At 36.5% G+C, this 24,490-nt stretch overlaps 1 protein-coding gene across 4 annotated transcripts in view; it reads right to left on the bottom strand.

Moving 5' to 3' along the window:
- mettl15 (methyltransferase like 15) overlaps positions 1–24,490 on the bottom strand; it is a 102,400-nt gene that overhangs the window by 43,639 nt on the left and 34,271 nt on the right. For all 4 annotated transcript variants that reach the window (XM_038283698.1, XM_038283697.1, XM_038283699.1 and 1 more), the window contains one exon: positions 14,809–14,945. In XM_038283698.1, the coding sequence (XP_038139626.1) occupies positions 14,809–14,945 (137 nt within the window). The remainder of the gene's footprint in view (positions 1–14,808; positions 14,946–24,490) is intronic.

Genomic DNA, 24,490 nt, shown 5'->3' on the forward strand with positions numbered 1-24,490 from the left:
TTGCTTTACTTCCTCACCTGCAGCATCTTTTTGTTTCATCACCTCCTCAGTAGCAGTCTACCATCTATTTTTCCATTCATTTAGGATGTCTTTATAAAAGTGCCTCCGTAGGCCATTTTAGGAAAGAGTTTAGAAACTTTTTATTGTCTCGCTTTTACAACATTTAACTTAACCTGGATTCTGTCTAAAGAGTTTTTTCGTTGACAGCTGGAGGTCAAGCTGTCCTGCACTGATCATGACTCAGCTGGTCTTGGATGCTAGTTTCCAAATTTATCTACCATTTAGTGCAGCAGACATAGCACACAGTGCAGCAGACACAGCATACAAACAGGAGTCTTTAAATGAAGAAATTATGGCAGAGACATTATATACATACATACATATATATATATATATATATATATATATATATATATATATATACACATACATATATATATAAACATATATATATATTATATATATATATATATATATATATATATATATATATATATATATATATGTTTATATATATATGTTTATATATATATATATATAATATATATATATGTTTATATATATATGTATGTGTATATATATATATATGTATGTGTATATATATATATATATATATATATATATATATATTTATATATATATATAATATATATATATGTTTATATATATATGTATGTGTATATATATATATATATATATATATATATATATATATATATATACATATATATATATACACATACATATATATATAAACATATATATATATTATATATATATATAAACATATATATATATAAACATATATATATAAACATATATATATATATATATATATATATATATATATATATATATGTATTTTTTTTTTAGGTATTTGTGCTGTACAATATTATTTATATAATATTTATATAGTAATCATTTTTTTCTAGGTCAAAGGACAAGTAGATGCAGATTCACCATTTCTTCAAATGTTTTTTTTCTAAAAATTTTTAACGTCAGGTTATTAAACAGTTGGGGAAATGGGGCAGTAAAAGAGCATTAAATCTCTTTTAAATTTTGATTTCCTATAAGCCTATTACGCTTGTCTATGGACTGTGTTGAGAGCAGAAACAAAATGTTTTGGCCTCTATTTGACCAAAAGGCTTGTCAGATCTACATCTAATAATGTGATCCAGTCTGTGTATGTCCTGCCTGTCAAGTTCTGGTGCAAACTTGTACAAGCTTATCAGCAAATTTTCAGCACCCATTTTACTTTGGTTTGAAACTGTAGAATGATGAGTCAAATGCTGGGGCGAATGCTTTGGAGAAGCTGACTCAAAAATAGTTTAAACACGAGTGTGAGAACATTGGCAAGATCCTACAACCATGCCGAAACCTTTGCATATTTTACAGAGATGGGGCTGCAGATACAGAACATACTTAACATCAGTGCCTTCTTGTTTACATTAATACTTTAAGGACAAACAAAGAGTCCTTGCTCATCAACAACAATGGATTCTTGTCATGTACAGAGAGAGTGAATCTGTAAGGCTTTACGCTATCAAGTGAGTGCAATATAAGGGATAACCTGTCACAAATGCATAAAGTGAAATTAAGCATTTCATTCACAAAATGATTCTGCAATGTTGAGTTGTTCCTTGTCACTATAACCATGCAACTTTCTTCTTTTGGCGTTCGGCAAATTATCAAAGTGGAGCAATGTTGATTAAAGGAGGATCTATTTTCTGCTACAATAAGCAATTGATTTAGGACATATGCTACGTGAGGAGAGAGTGTATGTCCAGGTTGTCAATTTGCAGTACCTTTATTCTACCTAGAGAGTTCACAAGTGTTATTTTGATACATGCAGGTGTATTTATAACCCTGCACTGCTGCCGGCAGCAAGTGTGACGTCAGCTTTTGTAACCTGGAAACAGGTTACATCAATGGATTTATGGCAATCACCAGCGATTTTTACCTCATCTCCTCTCATTTCAATGTTGGAAACTTTTATAGTTTGTCAACTGCAACACTGAAGAAAACAAAGCAGGAAAAAAAGTAATGCATATTTTAGAGTTGCATTAAGGGGCATCATCTGTCATCATAGCTTGATGCAGACAAAATTAACTTTGGTTTTCAGAATAAATCAATCCTAGAAATGTTTCTGTAATAGCCCACTAAATGCCAATAATCTGAAAAAACATGATATAGGTAAGAGGAGAGGCTAACTGTCTTTATAAATACATAAAGACGGATTAAAATATGGACAAGAATGGATAGGAGAATGTTTTAGACAGAGATACAACAGAATTATAACAGGAATGTCTGGATGGAGAAACATCAATAACAAAAAAAAAAAACAATAATATACTGAGCAATAAATTGAGCTGTGAATATATAAAAAAAAAAATCATGGCCTTATTTAGTCAGATATTTTATAAGTAGAACTTTCCACAACAGTGCCTGTGCCGCAGCTATTAACAGAAGATTCAAATAGTGACACCGCATAAAAGGTAAGAATGGTAAGAATAGGTGGACTGATAAGCTTACAACTTGTACTGCATGTCTGCCAGCCTACCAAAAAAATAAAAAGGTCTACGCAGCATATATACGTAAATGCAGATTAGAAATATACAAAATAGAGCTATAATAAGAAGGTCTAAGAAGTTCAGCTCTGGGAGAGGGTTGGATGTGTGCTTAATAAGACTCCACGCAGTACTTAAAAGCGTAAGATTGTGAAAATGTGAAAAAAAAAAAATGAAAAAAATATTTACAAATTTACAATTGTACACAATAAGGTCAAACAATTAATAGAACAGTTAGTTCTATTATGTTTTTTTTATGAACAAAGTCCAACAAACGGTACTAAAACCTTGCGCGGTTTGCAGTCTCCAGTTCATATGGCCCCCACAAAGCTGTATAATGTCCCAAAAAAGTCCCCAATGAATGGGAAAATACAAAGCCTGCATAAAACTGACCAACAATAAGCAGCTACTAATAAATGACATACACATTATATTCCATCCATTCCATTCATCCGTTTTCCGTCACACCTATCACGAGGGGTGCTGATGCCTATCTGTCTATGGGCGAGAGGCAGGGTACACCCAGGACAGGTCGCCAGCCAATTGCAGGGCAACACAGAGACAAACAGGACAAGCAACCATTGAAACACCCACTCACACCTAAAGCCCAGCATACACTGTGCGATTTGCGGGGCGATTTTTAAGTCGTGCGAAAATCTTTCCGTCGGGCCAACTTTCAGCCTGATCGTGGGTCAAAGAGTCCTGCGCCGCCGCCCTATAGAGATTCTGCGTGTCCTATGAACCCATCAAGCCGCCCAGCAGAGATCATACCTGGCCTGGGACAGCCCATGGGCTACCTCCCAGAGAAAATTATAAAGTCTATATGTCATGAATTTGGGCCATTTGAATGCTTGTTCCTGCTTGCCTCCAGTCTGCCCAAAGACTCCAGTAAGTTCTGCCATCATCCACCTACTTAAAGCCTGCTTCTAGTCTAACTGCCTGTATCAGGTACTGTCTTTTAAAGCTCGCTACCAGTCTGCCTGCCTGCATTCCTAACAACAAACCTTATAGGGATTACACCATATCTGGCTGATTATGACTAACTAACCAACTGTATCACTGTATGTAGTTAATTAGTGAATTATAGATATTCATGCATTTAATTGTGAAAAATATTGTAATTAAACGACAAGCATTTTTGTACATGAACATGAAATGATATGCCAAATAACAGGTTCTTATAAAGTTTTGCAGTTTTTCTATGCTGAGAGGTTGGGGGAGTACCCTAAAGCATTAAGGAGGTTTATGACGTTGACCCTTTGTTTTTATATGCTCCATTCACCATATATGCTTTATTTGCAATAATTGTTACCATTAATTGATTTGCTAATAGCATTTTTTTCCCAATAGAAAGCACACCTGTTACAGTGCTTTCATGTTTAGTCTTCTACTTCTGTTTAATTGTATCACTTTTCCCAGATGGAGCTAGCAGTGGTGGGTGGTGCATTTGGTCTTACAGCTGCTTATGAGCCAAACTTGTATTCTCTTCTCTGGTCATCATGTCAATATGAAATATGGACACTGGATCCCAATATCCGAAAACCATTATCATGGCATATGGCACAACACAATGATGGGCGTGAAGGGGTTGATATCACCACTGTCACATTTTAATGAAAGAAACCACCAAAAGTATTCAAATATGAAATCTAACAAGAGCAGGTATAACCGAGAGAAGGATTAGCATGAGGGTCAATACAGAGATTAAGCAAGAAGCCCAGTTAAGACAACGGCAAACTGTCCGCCACATTTACATCATCAGTAGCCATTCAGATTCAATATGCATCTAATTACCAGATAGAATAGAGCCTAAAGCATGTAAATAAAATATATCATGATCACAAAGCCTTCACAAAGCAGTGAGGCTTTGAAGGCTCTGACCCTCCGCCACTGGAGGCTAGTGCTGTCATTAATGACAGTTCGGCCCAAAAATAATTTGTACCACCGGTAGACTAGGATATTAAAAAACATTTTGTGTTCAGCTTCATAGTTTATTAGTGATACGAAATTAGACCAGTGCATCTCTTTCTAAATCACATTAAAAAATATGCATATTGAAAATTATTATACCCTTTTCAATAAATCATTGTAAAAGTCTTTTCAGCATTTCAGCAATCTAACTATGTTACTGATGGCCTGACCAACTTTATGCCTCAATTTCAATAGGTAATTTAACCACTTATATTTGCTAATGAGCTCCATGTATTGAAGGCTGGAAGCTTAACATTCTTGTCGTTACCCCAAACCCTCCATCAGCCAACGCTATGAAATTCAACTCTAAACTCTAGCCATGTCATTCAAAAAAGTGTATATTACTTTGACTTAGGAGATAGGTCCGTAAAACCTAAATATTAATTTAAACCATGTATTATTAATATATATTAATAAAATTTCTCCATTTTCTTTTCTACATATAGCAATGTTTCTGTATCTCTTATTTCCTTCCAACCCCACCCATTTGCAACAGATGGTTGTTCACACAGAGCATGGTTGCGGAGGGGATTTTGCCTAGTTTAAGAGACTGATTCCCTTCAGATGTTGCAGCACACTTGTTCAAGATGAGCAGTTTCTGCAACTGAGCTTGAGTATATGAAGTTGGATATTAATAAACAAATGATTAGACTTTAATTAAATTACTTTGGTTAATATCAATTAAGTTTGTAAACAAAATGGATTCTGCACAAGTACATAAATTAGATTTATTTGCCTTGGAATTAAATCTGTTGGCAAGTGGTGCTTTAAAAATAAACTGAAGTAAATTGCACAAAGGTGGACTGAGTAAGACTGGACAGGCACTGATAATTGTTAGCTGAATAAGAAGGGTTTGGATAACCTAGGAAAACATACCACTTAAATGTTTAAAGGATAGACATTATTTGGAGACCTTCATAATCATTTTTCATACATGGAATATCAATAGTGTTTTCAGACCTGAACAAAAAAAAGTGCTGAAGAGAAAACAGACTAATCTTTTATTGACATATTAAAATAGTCGATTCTTCAATTTTAACCTTAATAGTTTTATTGAAGTCATATAATGACTATTAGTCTTAGCATCTTCAACAAAACCAGAATTGGTCTTCCACTATTAAGTGATAATCATTCCTTCTAATTCACACTGTGACCTCTCCCATGTTTTGAAAGCATAAGAATCTTTAAAAAAATATGCAAAATGGTTACATAACATTTTTAAATTATTAACTTCTTTATGTGGTTTAGACAGAGTTGGAGATATAAATGCCTTATGTAAGGTCTTATATTATTAAAGAGGACAAGTTTTAGTGGTTTATGTTCCAACATTCAAGTGTCACTGCATTAAAAGTGGGATTTTCGTCAATATGCGGCACTGTAGATTGTCGTGGAACTTCAGGTTAGCGGCAGTTTACGGCAATTTGCAGGCTTCGCCGAAAACTCCCGTAAATTGTCAGAAATTGACGTGGACTTTGTTAGGCAGTGTTCCCCCCATGCCTCCCCCCCATGGAATTCTAGGGGAGGCTTTAACATGTAAATGAACATGCTGTGAGCTATACAAATGCAAATCAGGGTTGCAGGGGGGGTTTTACTCCAAGTGACATTTTTCTAAAAGATAAGAAAATCTCTGATACAAAGAGATCAGGCTCAGTATAGCCTCTTACATTTTAGCTTGAATTGATTTATTTAATTAAAGTATAGAGACCAAAACAGATCTTTAGCTGACAGAGCAATACATTTAGAGCAGTAATTATTTAAAAAAAAAATTGCATTTAAGATAAAAAATAAAATGTTGTCTGTCAATATGCTCAATTCACAATTACTTAAGTGGAAAAGTTTCAAGAAATGAGTCTGAGATGATTCACTTTATAACATGTGGCATTATCCTGCTGGAAGTAGCCATCAGAAGATTGGTACACTGTGGTCATAAGGTCCGGCCAGGTCAAGATCCGCAATTGCAATCGCACCAAACAGGAAAAAGAACATCGACAAATTCCGGTTCGTCAAATTAAAATATAGCAGCAACAGATCGGTGACTAGAAATTATAGCACAATTCTTATATATATATAAAAAAAAAATCTAACACCGTTTATTTAAATGATTGGATCCAAACTATTGGTTATTCACCAACGAGGAAGCAGATTTCTCATCTCCATCAAAATATTTATTTTATACCGAGGGACTTAAACTTTAATCAAATCCATTCAAAAGAAACTTCTTATTACAGGAATGAAAAGAGATGCTGAGTTTGGGAGCATAAGCGTCGTTAGACCTATTTAAGGGTGGCTTCAGTCATCCTTTCTTTGGCATTAGCCACCCTATAATTATTTTGCGATTTAAAACAAAATATTTTTTTTTTCTGTATTTATTTTTTCCTCATATTTTCCCAAAACAAATGCAGTAAAGCACCAAATAAAAGCCATAAAGAAGACAAGTTAATCTGAACGCCTTAGCAGTTGTCTGAGACGCGCAATATCTTCTAGGGGCTGAGCCACCCTTGTCTCTTAAACCTAGAGACGCCCCTGTTTGGGAGTAGTGAACAAGTTCATTCAAAAAAGCAGTTTTGAATTATCCTTATCCCCGTTACAAAAATCTACAAAGATATATATATATATATATATATATATATATATATATATATATATATATATATATGGGCAGAAACTGAACATATGCTGGATGATGGTGGGATTGTTTTAATATGTCATATTAAATTAAGCACTCACAGGGTTCATACAGGAATGAGTGACTCTAATTTAATGCTATTTTAATGCTATTAGAAATGATTTTAATGCCATCAACAAGAACCATGTACACAAGTTATTAGTGTACATGAAATATGAAGGAGCTGTAAGCACAGTTCCTTGACTCCTGTATGTATGTAAACACACACACACACACACATATATACGTATATATATATCCTCTAGCTTTTTCTACGCCTGGAGCGATATAATATATCTGACGAAATTGTTTTTATAAGCATTTTTTATTAAAGAATTATAAATACTTCGATAAACATATTTAAATAATTTTAGTGCCAATTAAGGCCTTGATTTAAAAAAAAATGAATGATTTTTTTATTATTTTTATTGATCCGCGGAAACCCTGGTTCATCTCGCGCATGCTCTCTGCAATCTCCAAGAAACTCAGAGCGGTGCAGTGTGCAGCCACAGTGGAGGATGGATGCTTTGCTTTGTGCAGGCAGTCTGGAGCGGAGTATGTCGGATTTCGGGGTAAAACTCCTCTTGGACGCGATGGCGACTCTGCATCGAACAAGACGAACTCAAAGAAGAGATGATAGCGGTAAATATATGTTCGATTACTGCCTGCTAAGCTAAAAGCAGCCTAGCCTAAGCTACGGCTAATAGCAGCCTAGCCTAAAGCTACGGCTAATAGCAGCTAATAGCAGTAGCCTTGCAAGAACAAGCTTTATTAAAGTGTATTTTTTTTGATTCACAGGAAGCAGTACGCCGTCTTCACAACTCGGAGACTAATTGCAGGCGCTATGAACCGGAGCAAGTGTAAGATTTAAAGAATATGTTTCATTCTGCGGTAAAAGGCAATGGATACGGATAGATACCAATGATCATGGCTGTACATTTTGTTTTCACAGACTACTGTCGTCTCACAATGAGGCGGTGACCTATTTGCTCGGAGCCATATCAGCAAATCCAGATTTGCACGATGTTGATAAAGACGACATTGTGTGTAAGTGACTTGTTTTAATGTTTTCTCCTTCCTTGTTACTGTGACTTGTGTTTGATCTTTTATTCATACCACTCTCATTTAATTGTTTTCCAGCTGCCTGTAAGACGTATTTTCAGACGGTACGCAGGAGCTTCAGATATACGCAGCCAGCCAGCACGTTGCGTGCGGAGGCTGCTCGGAGTCGGGCCAGAAGAAAGAGGGTAACACTTTATTTGGTGACTATTTTTCAGGTGCATTGATAGATGTGTTGTGTCCATACGCAGTGCGTTGATTCATTGTTTTTTTTTTTCAGCTGCTGAAAGCGAGGCAGAGTGTGCTAGCAGATGAGGAAGTGGAACTCTGGAAGTCCGCCACCGTCGACCTCATGTCCGACGAAGAAGATGGCGTCGTCGGCGGTGTCTCTGGATGGATTGTACGGTCGCCGCCATTTCGTAGGCCGGATCTCACTGAACTCTGTGTTAAGCTGCAGTCCCGGTTAGAAGCGATGCCAAAGTACAGGGCCACGCACAGTAGGCGTCTGCACATCGGACCTGCCTCGGAGGGAATGCTGCCAGTTACCTCCAACCCCGAGGAAGCAAACGGACCGTTCACGGACTTGTAATTTTTAGATACGCATGTGTTTGGATACGCGTTGTATATAGTTGTGTGTGTTTTAATAAAGCTCTTTCTTTGCATAAACAGCTTCCTGGCAAATGTTCATTTCCTGTATAAATTCATTCATGTCCTTGATGGTAGCCTAATAATTGTGTAGTAGTGTAGGATAACATAAATACACAGCATATGAATGAATAAATATATGAATGAATATATATATATATATATATATATATATATATATATGTAAATATATATATATATATGCCAACCAATCACGAGCGACTTTACTTGTTTAAAAAGAAGTGGTTCCGTCCAATACTCAGTAAGAAAATTAAAGCCTGGCGTGGCCACGTGTGGTTTTGCTGCCAATCACGAGCGATTTCACTTGTTTGAGAATAGTGGTTTCAGCCAATACTGAGTAGGTTATTCAAGCCAGACCTGGCCAGCCGCGCGGGTTTGCTGCATTCATATGCTAATTAGGGCCATTAGTACAGCTGATCGCTCTCCACATACGTCAGAGTCCGTTTCTGACAATTTGTGGCACGACAAACGCGGACAAGCGCGGGTTGCAAATTGTCGGAAACTGACGAAAATCAGGGAGATCTGCGGGAGTTTACGGGGGTTTACGGGGACGAAAATCTCACTTTTCATGCAGTGTGTTGGCTCATAATTACTTAAGAGATCTAAGTGTTTTTGAGTCTAGTATGGACAACTCTGACATCATATTATTTTGATTATAGTTATCAGTGGTTCAGACTCTGGTTGTATGAATTTTACTTAAAAATGTCTGGCAACCATGAAAAACTTTATCCAATAAACGGTATGTTTGAAAAAGCTTGTGTCGATGAGGAAAATACCGTCTGTAAGTCAATATTAAAGGAATAGTACACCCAAAACATGATTAGCCTTCATTTTCTACTCACCCCCATGCTGAACAACACTCTGGAGTACTTTTTTGATATCTCAAATGCATCTGGAGATCTGGGAGGCTTCTTGCTGTCTGCTGACATTCAAATAATGGAGGTCTATGGTGCCCGAGACAGAAAGGTCCATAAAAGTCCACAAAAAACGTGTCAATATTCCTCCATACTGCTCGTCCAATGTATTCCAAGTGTCCTGAGTGGGTAGCACCCATGATTTACTCGAAACAAAGTCATTTAGAATGTTTTTAGAGCATAAACAGTAGTGTATAGGATTTCCTAAAAGCAAGTTCACGAGCCTACGGAAACCGCGGCAGACCAAACCAGACGAAAGTGCGCATTCAGCTCGGCAAAGAACTCATGCTCTTCCTCAACACTGAAGTCCTCAGACATTTTTCTTTCGTTGTTTCTTTCTTTGCACAGGTAAACAGCACATTTCTTCCTCTACGCTTGCATTATTGGCAGAGCAGACGCTGAATGCGCACTTTAGTCTGGTTTGGTCTGCCGCGGTTTCCGTAGACTCGTGAACGTGCTTTTAGGAAATCCTATACACTACTGTTTATGCTCTAAAAACATTCTAAATGACTTCGTTTCAAGTAAATTATGGACGCTACCCACTCAGGACACTTGGAATACATTGGACGAGCAGTATGGAGGAATATTGACACGTTTTTTGTGGACTTTTATGGACCTTTCTGCCTCGGGCGCCACAGACCTCCATTATTTGAATGGCAGCAGACAGCAAGAAGCCTCCCAGATCTCCAGATGCATTTGAGATATCAAAAAAGTACTCCAGAGTGTTGTTCAGCATGGGGGTGAGTAGAAAATGAAGGCTAATCATGTTTTGGGTGAACTATTCCTTTAAGTGGAGCCTCCCATCTAAAAAAAATTTAATAAAAATGGTAAAAAGATATGCTTCCCACTAAAGGTCTACAAATATTTCCTGATTTCAAAAGTCCGGACCGCAGTTGATGAAATGCTTCAATCTTGTCATCTTGTTTAATCTTCCACTAACCACATAATGAGGTTAAGAATTGCTCTTTACAGAATCTGCAAACATCTACAGTGCCATGCCTACCTAGAAGAAATACATTTCCGAGACACCAAAATGTCAGTCTGACCATTTCTGTTGACTATTGAAAAGAAAAAGAAAAAAAAGGTCAATGTCCTTCACTCACTTCACTTTTCCATCTCATCTCACATTTTTATTATAATACTAGAGAAGCAGCAACCTCGGATTGAACCATGGTCATTCAATATGAGGCAGCCTCTTTACAAATCAAGCCAGAAATATTCCATTGTGTTCACCTCCTTAGTTTCTTTACCTACGTCACTGAAGCCTAAGACAAGATACTGATTGATTGCTTTCAGCAGGGAAAAGGGGACAAAAACAGTGACTGAAAAAAATAAAAGAATAAAAGAGGGATAAAAACTGGACCTTGTCAGTTTTTTTTTTTGTACTAAAAAAAAAAGAGCCTCAACTTAATTAAAGTGGGATACGAAAGATTTTCTAGTAGGTAATTAGTTTGGGTTGGTAAATAAATGGCTGCTTACTCTTATTGTGCATATATTTTATTAAACAAACATCTTTTTTTGTTTATTTTTCACTTTTCATTTTAGTCTAATTTAATTATTCTATACAAATGTATGTTTATCCATTTGGAAAGAGCTGTAGACGTGTGAGCATTCCTTCCATCTCCTCATCTTCAAACTTCAGTCAAGTACACCAGTCCTTTCAGGAAGAAGGGACCAAACATCAACTAAACTACTTTGAAAGGTGTCTGGAAGCATCCTTATCAATAATTGTTTGCTCTTTCTGTGTCTGATCTAAATTGGTTTAATTTGACAATTCCTTTAACAGGGTGTAAACAGGAAGGAGGAACTCTTAATTTAATGCTTTTTAATGCTCTTAGAAATATATATATTTATATACCTTTTTCTGTGCCTCGAGCTTCTGTTCCGAACAAATGGCTTTAGGATCAACCAGGAGCAGTTCCACGCAAACACGTAGAACCAGATAAATCTGATATATTTTACAAAATTTCTATTATTTTTTTTAATAAAGCATTTTAAATGCCATGATAGTCACATTTAATGAATTTCAATGCCACTTAAGGCCTTAATAAAAAAAAAATAATTTAATGACTTTTAATGCTTTTTAATGACCCGCTGAAACCCTTTTTAAGGAACAATATTACAACCATCACTGTTGCTAAGTGTAATACGATCATCGGAAATATTTAGAAAGCATCTTTAAAGCAAATATAGGCGCCTCTTCCAGACAACAGGTTTATCAAATTTCTGAATTCACCAAACTTGCGGGACAGAAAATGGTTATGTTTTCCTTTTCAGTTCCTAAGATTTACTGCGGTTAATTTAAAATGTTTTCACTCCGAGTTACGTGTGTGTATCAGTAATTGGGGATAAAAAAGCCAGTGTCAATGAAGCTTTCATACTTTGACTGACCATGGCAACGGCTAAATAAAGAAGAGCAACTCTGTTTAAATATAACTGTGCAAAAAATATCCTTCAATTAGCAGACTGGTTGACATTTGATTTAATAGTAACTAACTCTTCCGTGATTGAATTGAATATCTCTTTAATGCATGTAGTACAGTAGATGAACATCTGGCTCTGATTGGTAGAGTACTTCTTTAACAGGTGCTACATTTAAACAGTGATCAACAATTAAAAACTTCTATATTTTTTTAGCTTTAGCTTTGACAATGTATCAGATGAAATTGTTCCCATGAGTCACTTTGTATCACAGAAAGACACTTTATAGATTTTATTATGTAGTTGAAATGAATCACAATACAGTGATGACTGATACATTACTAATGTGGGTGTGCTGAAATGACTGGATGACGGGCTGATTTCTTATTCTCTCCTGGACAGCCGTCTTACAATGTATTTGCTAATACCTCATAGACATTTACTGCATTTAATATGCAGACACATAGCAAATACACCTTGTAGCCTTTTTTCCAAAGAGGGCTTTCAACATCCAAACCAATAGTTCACAAGAGCAAGCCCAAATTCAAACCAGCACTAAAAAAAAAATCAATAACAAAATAATTTCGTCTTTAGAACTTTTCTTTGCCTGCAGTTTGGCCATATAATAATTTTATGGAATAATCTCTGTGTGAGCCTTGGTTTATTAAAACACTATATCTCAAATAAATGTTATGAAAAAATAACATATTATGTTGAATCAATGGCCGCAGCCACAGTGTTTTTCTCAACATACTGACTTTATAAAACCCTGGTCTTTAAGTATTTCTATGTGGTTCTTTGAAGTTTTTCCAAGTTTAGAAGCCCTGTTTTATGGGCTGCAATAGTACGTCTAGTATTACCATCCTCCATCAAGAAGAACGTTAGAAGCTATTAAAATATGACTAAAAACACTGGATGCACATAAAACTTTGCATTCAGATTCGATAGAGAGCTTTCAGCATATTTCTACGAAATGTAGAACGAGATGTTCTATAAGTTCTGATGAGGATTTCTGCAGCTCACAAGCCAAAACAAGAAAGTTTAATATCCAAGGAACACTGAAGACTGTTTTATTCGAGGTCGATTAGGAAGAGGATCTCTTTTTGTTTTGCTTTTCTTTTAAAACACAATCTAAATCCTTTAAGCAAAAATGATACACATTATAAAACAGGGCGAGTAAAACATACTAGAACAAAGCCTTAAAACACCAGTGAACTACTACATTTCCTTGTTATGCATTAAAGAATTCAGATTCTATGCTGATGATAAGTAAATCATTAATCAGTGTGTGTGGCCCAATGTATAATTACCAATCCAATGTTTGACAATTAAATAATGACTAGTGCCATTTCAGACATGTATTGTGGGCGCCACAACTGCAGAGCTTCAAGCGCATTGAAGTCATAGCAACAAGAAGAATGATGCAGAGAATAGCAAGGCTCAACATGCAGGAGGCAAATCCCATTAAATACATGGGTGAATATTACTTAGGAAGCAGAGCTGCCTTTACAACCTTGTGCTTTTTAGGTGTTTGGACTTGAAATTACGCTTCTTGTGTGGTACGACTAGCTTCACCAGCAATCAACAGTTTGCATAAAGGATTTACTTTCCACAAGCTGCAGGAATAGAGAGGAGTGAGAAAATCCTCTAACCCTATTGTGTGGATGGACTGCATAGGCTGAAGGGGTCTTTTACTTAGGCTCGCAATAATATTGGTTAATTGCTAGATTTCTCAAGTCTCTCTCAACTTGCATCACGATTAGGCATGAAGCGGTTTACAGCAGGGGTATATTGCTGCTGACAGAATACAGGGTTCTCATTCTCGCTCTCTCTCTTAATTGTCATTCCCCTGCTCACAGGCACATTTCTCCAGCAGATTCCCTTGAGAGAGGTTTCCCCAGAATCTACGTAAAAGGATTCCTTCCCACGCCATGGTCTTAGGAACATCTCATTTTCATCCGCCCGCGCCTCGCTCATGCACACACACGCACTCCCTCCCTCTCACCCTGGCACTGTGTCCTCGTGTCTCCCTCCTCACTGTCTTTTTTCTTCTTCTCCCTTCACTTCTGAAACACCCATTGCCACCCCCTCCCTCTTTCCTATAACTTATGGATCCTCCGTGGGAGGCAGCATCTCCCTCACAAAACAGGCGTGGGCTCTCCTCTGACAAATGACATGCCGGGCCCACCAGCTTTGCGTGGGGGGAGAAAAGCTTTAAGTTAAGAAGGAAGGATGGATTTGATTGGATGCTGCAACTCATGGGCTGTATCTTGGCAAGCTGTATTGGATTGGTCTCAGGGAAGAAGTGAGAAATGGATGGAAAGCTGCAATGCTGCTGTTTATCAAGCCAACAGTATGTTTTAAGGGAAAGAAATGACCATAAAACCTAACACTCCTCACAACTGCCAAGCTGTCAACTGTTACAATATAAAGCAGAGGTAAAATATTAGCCATGTGACAGCATAAATATTTGTCTAGACAGTGTGTGGCTTTAAGTCCAAACTTGTGTCCAGGTATATTCGGACTTCTGCACTAAATCACTCACAAGTGCTGCTTGGCTAGCTGCTGAGCCAGAGAAATAGCTTCGGGATCTCGATCCAAGGCCAGGACCGTGACTTCAGGAACCGTGTTTAGTATCGCTTTGGTATGACCACCACCACCGAATGTCATGTCCAGGACCACCTACATGCGAGAAAGAGAGAAAACAACACATTCATCTCACAACAGGGCTCCGTATTGCACGATTCATCATGGTCACAATGTTAGCTCATTATTTAAGTATTTCTTTGACAGCAGTCTACAGTCAAAACATTTTTTGTATCTCTTATTTCAAGCAACACAAAATCTAAATGACAAAATGAGAAAAAAAATTAAATATATAACATATAAATATACATATATCCTTACTTTCTTCTAAAGTAAGATGGCTTTTTAACAAGGTTTAATAAGTTTATATCCCTATGCTTATTTTGACCCTTTACATCTTGTTTAAGTTTTGACAAGTAAAAACATTACTGAGCTAACAAGCATGACACGGCTTGTGTTTGTTTAATCATTCTTGAAATTGGTTATAATCTCCAGCAAGTTCTGGAAAATGTCAGAGATGACAGTGCGTTATTTCCAACAACAATAGTTAATTTGCAGGCTAAGTCGGTCATTAATCTTCTTCAGAAACCAAATTAATTGCTTCAAAATATAAAATCACCTTGTCCTCAGTTAAAATTGGAAAAAATCAAAATAAACTTAAATTAAAATGACAACTAAGCTTCGCTCTATATCGAACATACATGGTATAGGTACATTTATTCATCTAAATTGAAAACTGGGATCCTGGAATCCTACAAAATACACTTTGCCTATAACACATTTGATAGGCCATTATATTGCATATTTTTGCAAAAAGTATATTTGGTCAATTCTAGTGATAGACTTTTCATGGTTAAAAAATTGTTAAAAGTACCGGATCGTTTCATCCATACATTGCAATATTCAAAACTTAATAATGAAATATCCTGTTTTCCTAAAAATCTTGTTTTTTGCATACTTGTCTTTGTGATAAATTGCTGCCATTAGAGCTGCACAGTGTTTAAACCAAAAGAATATTCAATACATGTACTGCTATCTGAAAGGACTGTTTGGTTGCAGTATTTGGTAGTAATTCAGGTGCCATACATTAAAGTTTGTCACTAATATACATTATTTGTTGAAATCAATTAGTGTTTGGTGGCTTACAGGCAAGTCTGCTTTAGCCCTTTAGACCAAAAACCAATTACCGGTACTAAAAGAATACAGGGGTGATTGCAATGACCAGAGAGTGAGCCAACAGTTTAAAACAAATGCTGGTTAATCATAACTGGTACTGTCATTGCAGGATTTAAGAAGAATGCTGTAATTTGGGTTTCCTAATATTGTGCACCCTTAGATGAAATCTCAGTTCAATGTGCAGTGTAAACTGGCTAAGGTCTCGCAAGTTTGTTTTTATTTTCTTGGCAAATTAATTATCTGATTTCTGCTTGCTTGTAACGGCAGCCAAATTATACAGCCAGCTGCTGACTAGTAGAAAGTTAATAGGAAGTTGGATCTTAATAAAGAGCAACCCTGAAAGGTACCTGGAACATCCTGCTGAGGGAAGTAATTTTAAGTAGATTTAATAAGATTTTTTTTCTCAAAAAAGGTAAGTAGAATAGGTAAATAGGTAAGGTAAATAGGTAAAAAAGGTAAGTAGAATAGGTTAATAGGTAAAAACTGGTAAGTAGAATAAGTAAAAAAGGTAAGCAGAATAGGTAAATAGGTAGGGTAAATAGGTAAAAAATGGTAAGTATAATAAGTAAAAAAGGTAAGCAGAATATGTAAAAAAAAAAAAAAAGGTAAGTAGAATAGAGACACTACACATATATACAAGAAAGAAGTTTATATGAAAAAAATTGTTGTGATAAAAGGGCCTAGGGCCAGAGTGCATGTAATGTGGTAGATAAAAACTGTAAGTGCCCCATGGAGAGAAAACCTCGAGGCCAGGTTGAGGAGACTTGTTGAAGCTGGCTATTGCAGGTACAGGTGGCTATACAAGCAGATAACCATGCAGTAAAACTTTTGGTTTTTTTTTTGTTCTGTTCAGGACAAGGGTTGTGGAAAATTGCATCCCTAACTCCTTTTAAAATCTCTCCAAAACATAAAACTTCAGTGTCACATGAAAGCTGATTAACTTTTAAGTTGCTCACTTCCTTTTGGCAGGAAAAAAACAAACCCTTTGGATTAAATTTGGGTTGAAACCTTCTCCTTGGTCAAACTACCTCTTTGATGACTTTCATAAATGTAGTTATCTATATTTAAGGTGCAAAATATTTGGATTGGTAGAAAGTTTTAATCTACAGTAACGTCAAACAGGAAACAGGAAGCATTAAACCACAAAACTATCAGGGTAGATTTGCTGAAGGGTAATTTTAACACGTGTTAAGTCTCATATGTTTTCATTAATACATGCCATCTAGTCTGCCATGAGACTGCAATGATGTAGTTTAGGAACTGAACTTTTACCATTTGCCATCAAACCCAATCTCAAACGAAGTAATTCCTAATCTTTGAATCTTTTATCAAATAATCTTTTTTAATCTCTAATAACTGAAGTAAACAAGCAAAAAAAGCCCTTTTCTGCCCCCCAAGAAACTTAATATCCGTTTATTTTGCCCACAGCTTCACCGTATTTTTCTCCTCACTTTGAGTGGAGAGATCTGTATGATTATTCATAAAACATCTTTTAAATCTACATTTCAATAATTTTTTGGGGCAAATATAAAGGGTCATTTTGTTCATATTCCACTTAGCATACCTGGCATAAACTGATGAAATTTCTGTTATTAACCCACAATATCAGAGCGCAAAAGCAACTACCTGTTTCCTTTGAAAGCTGGCTTGATGAAGGAAGAATCAATTAGACCCGCTGGCATCTACCAGTCTTTAACTGACAAAACAGAACGGCAAAATAAATGATGAAAATAAAACAGACTGGATGAACCCCATAATGCAGTTAGAATTTTAGCGTCCCACAGTTCTTCTCTTTTATACATATTTTAATAAATGTATGCATGCAAAATGCCAATTTAATATGGAAACTAAGGTTTTAGCAGAGTATAGCAGATTTTCTGTTTTTTATTTCGTAACTTCTAAACTTTACAAATCGGTAAACACTTTTTTTCTTTTGCTTATTTCAAAGGAAACTCAATGACATATTGTCATAATCAGTTAAAGTGTTACAAACATTACCGTATTAATCGAGTCACTGGAGAGAGGGAATGGTAAAATGAGCAATAACTGTCAAGCATTATGCACCATATTTACTGTTAGCTGGGTCACTGTCTCTTCTGCATGGATAACACACAAGAAATCTCCAATTCAGAACTCAATTATTACATGAAAGATAGTCCTGTCTAGGCAATCAGACAAAAAAGGAGCTATCAAGTTTTTTGTTGTTGCTTATTTCTCTCATTTCCTCCTTTGTTATACTCTCATTGATGAGTATGAAACAGATGTGAAATTGTTCTAAAGCGAAATGCCACCTTTCTTTACAAAAATAAACATTAAACATGCTGATCGATAGTGACGTTGAAGAGAGGGCGTGTGCGTGCATGTGTGAGAGAAGAAGTGATCAATGGCGGTTCCCTTCTCCTTTCCAGCGCGCAACAGCAGATGGGGAGGGGGTGTGGGCTAGTGGGATGAGTCACACGCATAATGAACTTGCCTGTTGTGCTGTTCAATAGAGAAAAAAAAGTGAAAACGAAAACAGAAACACATAAAGCAAAGTAGGCTGTTTCTATAAAAATCATTGATACAGGTAAACCAGGAGGCAAACTGGGTCTCTACAGGAGTGAACAGAACCTGTCAAAAACAATTTTTTTGCAAAACTGTAGGAAAACTGTGGGCTTGAAAAAAATCCAGCTTTTTTTTTTTTTCAATGATCGAAATAATGGAAAACTGATCCATAATCTTTTTAGAAGTGGTAGCCAGTTTTTAACCCCTGGGAGCATCTTAAACTACCGCAAAAACACCACACCTCTCTAAATTTTCATTAAAATAAAAAAATAAAATAAGAAAATTGCATGTTTAGTAAGTCTTTCAGAAGAGCTTAATTGAAGGTATGCTCCCACTGTGAAAAGAAAAAGAAAAAAAGACTCCTTAGAGAAGATACAGCAGCTGGAAAAAAATATCCTCCTTCTACTATGGCTGGCAGATGGACAAAACAACTCCTTGAAAAGATTTGGTGATAATAGGTTTGGCATTTGCAAAGATGACTGACACCAAACTTGGGAATGAGTCATTCACATTGATATTTCATACAGAACAGTGCCTGCAAGGCCTTCGCCTATATGTGCCTTCGCAAAGAGGGCAGCTGGCTTCCAGAGCACAAAGTGGGAGATCTTGAATGCTCTAATACTCTGATAGAAGAAATAAATATTAAAAAAGGTAATTGCTCCTGTCTGCTTCATACTCTTTGAGAGGTGTGCAATATCTGCCTTTCCCAGCAGAGGGAACAGAAGAGTTAGGAGAGGTCCGAGTTGCACTGAAGCTGCAAAGTGCTCTAATGCAGGACGCTTAAGCAGTCATCACTCAGCATTATTATTGGGGACTTGTCTCTCCTGAACAAAAGCAAAGCTATATTAAAGATCCTATTTTGAACTGCTTAATGAATACAACTGAACGCAGATTTACCTGCCTGTTTGGGGGGGGAAAAAGTCACATTTTAACAAACAAAAAACAGCATGTGCAACAGGATATTGTTTCAAGACCATGTGGCAAACAAGACCCTCATCTCAAGCTTTCTTGTGGTTGAATTCATTAGGAAAAGGGGAGCAGGAACCTGAGAGATGCCAGAGTACTCACCTAAATCCTACTTATGACTCCCCAGCCCAGGTCAGTTACAGTGGGGGATCTAAAATGTCATTGAGGGGAGTTTTTACAGATCTTGTTACACCAACACACAGACCATTAGTGAGACAGATACACAGGTACAGGATCGCTTTTCTTGTCGCGTCCGTTGTCATGGTAAGACTGGAGGTAACCGGTTTGCATTTCTTTCTCTGTCACACAAAGTTCATGGCAAGTTACAAGTGTGAACAAATTTGGGGGATTTGCAGCATAAGAGCACTGTACAAAAGGCTAGATCTGGAAGTCTGCAATAAAGAAAGAGTTTTTGGGTCCACTAATTGCTAACAGAGAGCACTGCATGTCGCGTAAATCTCACCCTTAAATCTGCTGCTCAGCATGGCCTATGTTGCTATCATTTTACGATATGTTTTTAGTGACTTAAATGCTTGCTTATCTCTTTATTTGGAATCGTTTTACTTTTAAAAGGTGTAAGTAAAGCCTCTCCTATTCATTCAAATTAATGTAATAGCTCTGCACAAGGGTATAGCAGGTAGGAGGCGGACGTGCACAAAACAGATGGCCAGTGAGAGCAGACAAACTCAAACGGCATGAAAGCTTCCCACAATTATCCTGTCAAGAGATTATGTTGATGGAGATCAGTCATGTCTGAGACACATGCAGCCTTCTGCCTCATCTACTTAAATTAATAACACATAAATTCAATACTACAGTAACAAGTAAATAAGTAAGACTGAGTAGGTCAATGAGTGATAAAGGAGCATTAAATGCTGTAAAAACTCTTTGCCACAGGGGATCCTTCCAAATACCTCTCTATATGATGAACTAATCTGTCTTTTGTCAAAGGAATGCTGTAGAGTTACAGCAAACATTTTCATTCCTCATCCATTCACTTCTGTTTGTACTTTCCTGGCAAAGGTTTAAACAAATGTAGCCGAAGAGGTATTTCAACTGGTCAAGACAAGACTCGTCTGCTCGTGTAAAAACAGCATGGTTCATTTAAGAAAAAAACTGAAAAGAATGCTCGTCTGAAGTTTGTAGGTCATTCCTAAATCCAGGCATGAATAAATCCAACCTATCGTGCAGACTGTGTTTTCCTCAGTAGAATACAAGAAAGTGGTTATGAACCAAAAGCAGACGGAGATAAATTTGGAACTTTGGTCAAGGAAAAAGGACCACGCAGTTACACAAGTATGTGTCGTATATACAACATCATCAAGACATGATGTTATTTCAAAGGTATGGGCTTAACATTATTACGTGTTTTCATATATTTTACCATCAGTTAAGAGAGTTTGTCTTTAAGTTTGTCTGATACCAAGTCTGCCTATCAGAACTTTTTTTGCAATGTTATGAAAAAAAAGAAAAAAGTAGTGCATGTAATAATTTTCTTTGTTGACATCATTTGACATATTATAAACAACCCATTGAGAATTGTCAGCAAAAAAATGTGACGGAATTCTAGTCTAATATTTACATCAACCCATAAATTTCCAACATTCACCGTTTTATTTGAACAGGTCGTTTCCTTCTTTGTCCCTGTGATTGCCTGCAGCTGATCATTTCTCTAAATAGGAAAACTGAAAAAAATGTGGAGCTACGCTGATTTCCCAATTTTCTGTCACTACTTCGCCGAGATCTGGAACAAGCCCTCATAATATCACACTTGGAAGAAAATTAATTGATTAGGATGTTTGGAACCCATCCAAGAACCACCAAGGCTCAAGTCTGCCATGGATTGGAAACTGCAGGAAGAGCAGTTTCACAACATATCACTTCAAAACAAATGGGTTTTATATTAAAAGGCTGCAGACCAGGAACTTCACCTGGAATTTTAGACTACCTCTGTAACTTGTCTAAAATTAAGCTGCAACTTGCTGCTGTGCATATATAAAAGGACCATAAAAGATAAGTTAGACACTGTAGATGTATAAATATGTGTACAAATTTAATAGCAACAGCTTCATAAGAATTGGTCTGTCTTTAGTGAATTACTTTGAAAATACAGATGTTGTGCTTATTCATGTTGCTGTTTGCACACAGTTATTAATGTAGAATCATCCTGAACTGGTTTTTGGGCCTATTAGTTTCTGGCCACGTTCCAGCCCACATTGGTCTCTGCCTGGCCACCCCTTAGAAATGACTTGGCTCTGCCAATGTCTCTGGATAAAGTTTTATTCCGAGCTATTCTTCTATTGAATTATTGGTGGCATCTAATCCGCTACAAGTGATACGGAGAGATTACAGTCGGTGTATTCCTATTCTTAATCCTTCCTTCTAATTCTTCAAATTCTCCTTAAATTAATCATGATTTGTCACGCTGGCTCAGTGCTCCCACGAGTCTAAACACATCACAAAACTGGTTTTGGAATGGATAAATCAGACAAGCAATATTCCTCCTGAAATGTTTTTCTCAAAGTACTAAACCTCAAACTCTATTGAAAACTTTGGGAAAAAAAAAAAAAAGTTTTCCAAAATAAAAATAAAAACTTTGGAAAATTTTTGGCATAAACTTGTTCTGCAATGCTTGGCCTAAAACCAGTACTGCCCTCTATAGGTTGAAATGTTGCCACTGCAGTTGTTTCGCTTTAGGAAGGGGCTCTTCTCTGATCTGAAGAGGGCAAACCTCTTCAGGTCAGGAACAATGGACTTGGACTTTAAGGAGCTGATCCTCATCCTGGTTGCACACTATCCCAGTGAATACTTGCCCAGGTCTTGACAGTGTGCTGCCAATGGGACCAAATCCTGTGCAAAAAGCAGGGACAAAATCTACAGGTCCCTGAATCTGACCCCCTTGAGCCTTTGCCTATTCCTAGGTTCCTGTGCATAAAGAACCAGTGATGGAAGTCTGCCCTGCAGGAGTCCAACATACACTAGGAACAAGTTTGACTTAACACCAACAATGCAAACCAGACTCCTGCTTCACTTGTGCAGTGAGAGGATGACCTCTAGTAAAGAGCGTTGCGGGGATAAATCATGCCTTACATTGTCGTATCAGTCCACATGCATGACTACACTTCAATAGATATAAATTACTTGGACTATATATAGATATAGTGCTGGGCATAGACTTCTTTTGTCTTGCTAATTTGACATATTTAAATGTTTTAGGTAAAACAAAGTCTGAAATCAGTAACCTAAATAAAATACATTTAATTTCAGTTATTTTCCCTTAAATCTATTAACTTTTTGTGCTACATATATGTTGGTGGCAACATCTGTCATCAAGTGTTTGTTAAACCTGGCAGTGTCTTTTACACACTTTTAAAGGATTCCTCTCTTTTTGCCCTCTGAAGGATTTTACAGCATGAACTGCCAGTTTAATGTCGTACCAAAGTACCTCAATAGTATTTAGGTCTGGATTTCATCCAGGTAGCTCCAAAACCTTCCATTTTGCTATTTTGGAAGTGTCTTTTTTTTCACCATTTAAAACTGGACTTGGTGAAGTACTCTGTATTACTTGTCCAGTTTAAACCAAGTGTGCTTGGACATAAGGTTATTTACCAATGGTCAATGTTAAATGATTCAGCTTCCTGATTTTCTGGTTCCATCAATACAAAAAGAGACTCAATATTCTGTATAAAAAAGAAGCCCTAACTCATCACCCTAGCACCATCAATGTTGGAATGTCAGCATGATAATCTCTTTTCTGAAATGTTGGCACATTTTCAAAAAAGTTCAACTTTTGTGAATAAATTAAAAAAACAATAACCGAAAATTTGGATGATCATTCAGCTATCTCTTCGCTTTTGCAATTATAGTAATCTAAAGTTTTCAACTTAAAAATCTACTATGGATGCTGTCTTTGTCCTGCCTCCTTGATGTTAAATATTGAACAATGATAATTTAATGATTCAATGACATCATGCTGTATTTGTCATTTATTAGTGCTTTTGTGACTTTTCTGTAAGAATTCTTACTGTGTTCTTTTACTTATTCTTCTAATTTGGCAACTCATGGTAAACCCCAACAAATAGGTGTCATGTCTTTTAATGTACTTCAAGTTTCCACACAGGTTCTATTAAAGTATTATCTTGTTTCTACAGCTGTGAAAGAAAGTAGACTTCTGTGTAGTTCTTGAAACTGAACACAGCTTCAAAGAAATATGGAAAATTATACTTTATTCATAATTTAACAACAAGTCCATTACATTTTCATATAGGGTCAAGTTGGGTTAGATTCCATTTTTCCTTACCAAATAAATCATCAACTGAAAACTACTTTCTGCATTTGTTAAGGTTATCTTTCCTTAATTTTAAAACAAGAAGTGTGTGAGCAGGCAAGTATTTTTCCAAAGCACAGTGAGTAGGAAATACCAAGCGTTGCTTTGAAAGTGTCTTACATTTTAACCATGCACAGCATTTTGCCCAGCTTTTCCTGTTTTTCTTAGGACAGTCCTAGTTTGTATTGTTTTGAAGGTGACATCAGTCCTTGGCTGAGAGATCTGTGTACTTTTACTGGTAGCAGGAGACTGGGGACAAACTTGAAAAAGTATCTGAAGAATTTCAGGAGGCTGGCTAGTCAGTTTGTTATGGTGTCTTCCCAAACCTTATATAGCAAATTTTAGGCACAATCTAAGCCGTTATTAAACACATAGGAAAGGTTAAGCATATTTATGTTCACTCTTATGTCACTTTGCTTTACAGATCGAAAAGATTTATTAGGGTTCACACAGCGATGAAGTAACCATATTAAATTGATAGAATTTGTGGAAAAGCAACTAAATCAGATGAATCAAAAATGCAAAGATGGTAAAATGTTTAATCTTTTTTTTTTTTCAATACACCACATTGGTCATTTGCATAATGGAAATGGACACATTGCTATTTATTTAAAAGTATTTCTTTTTC

This window comes from Cyprinodon tularosa, unplaced genomic scaffold (assembly GCF_016077235.1).
Source record: "Cyprinodon tularosa strain WSP-4 unplaced genomic scaffold, ASM1607723v1 ctg197, whole genome shotgun sequence".
NCBI classification, from domain to species: domain Eukaryota; kingdom Metazoa; phylum Chordata; class Actinopteri; order Cyprinodontiformes; family Cyprinodontidae; genus Cyprinodon; species Cyprinodon tularosa.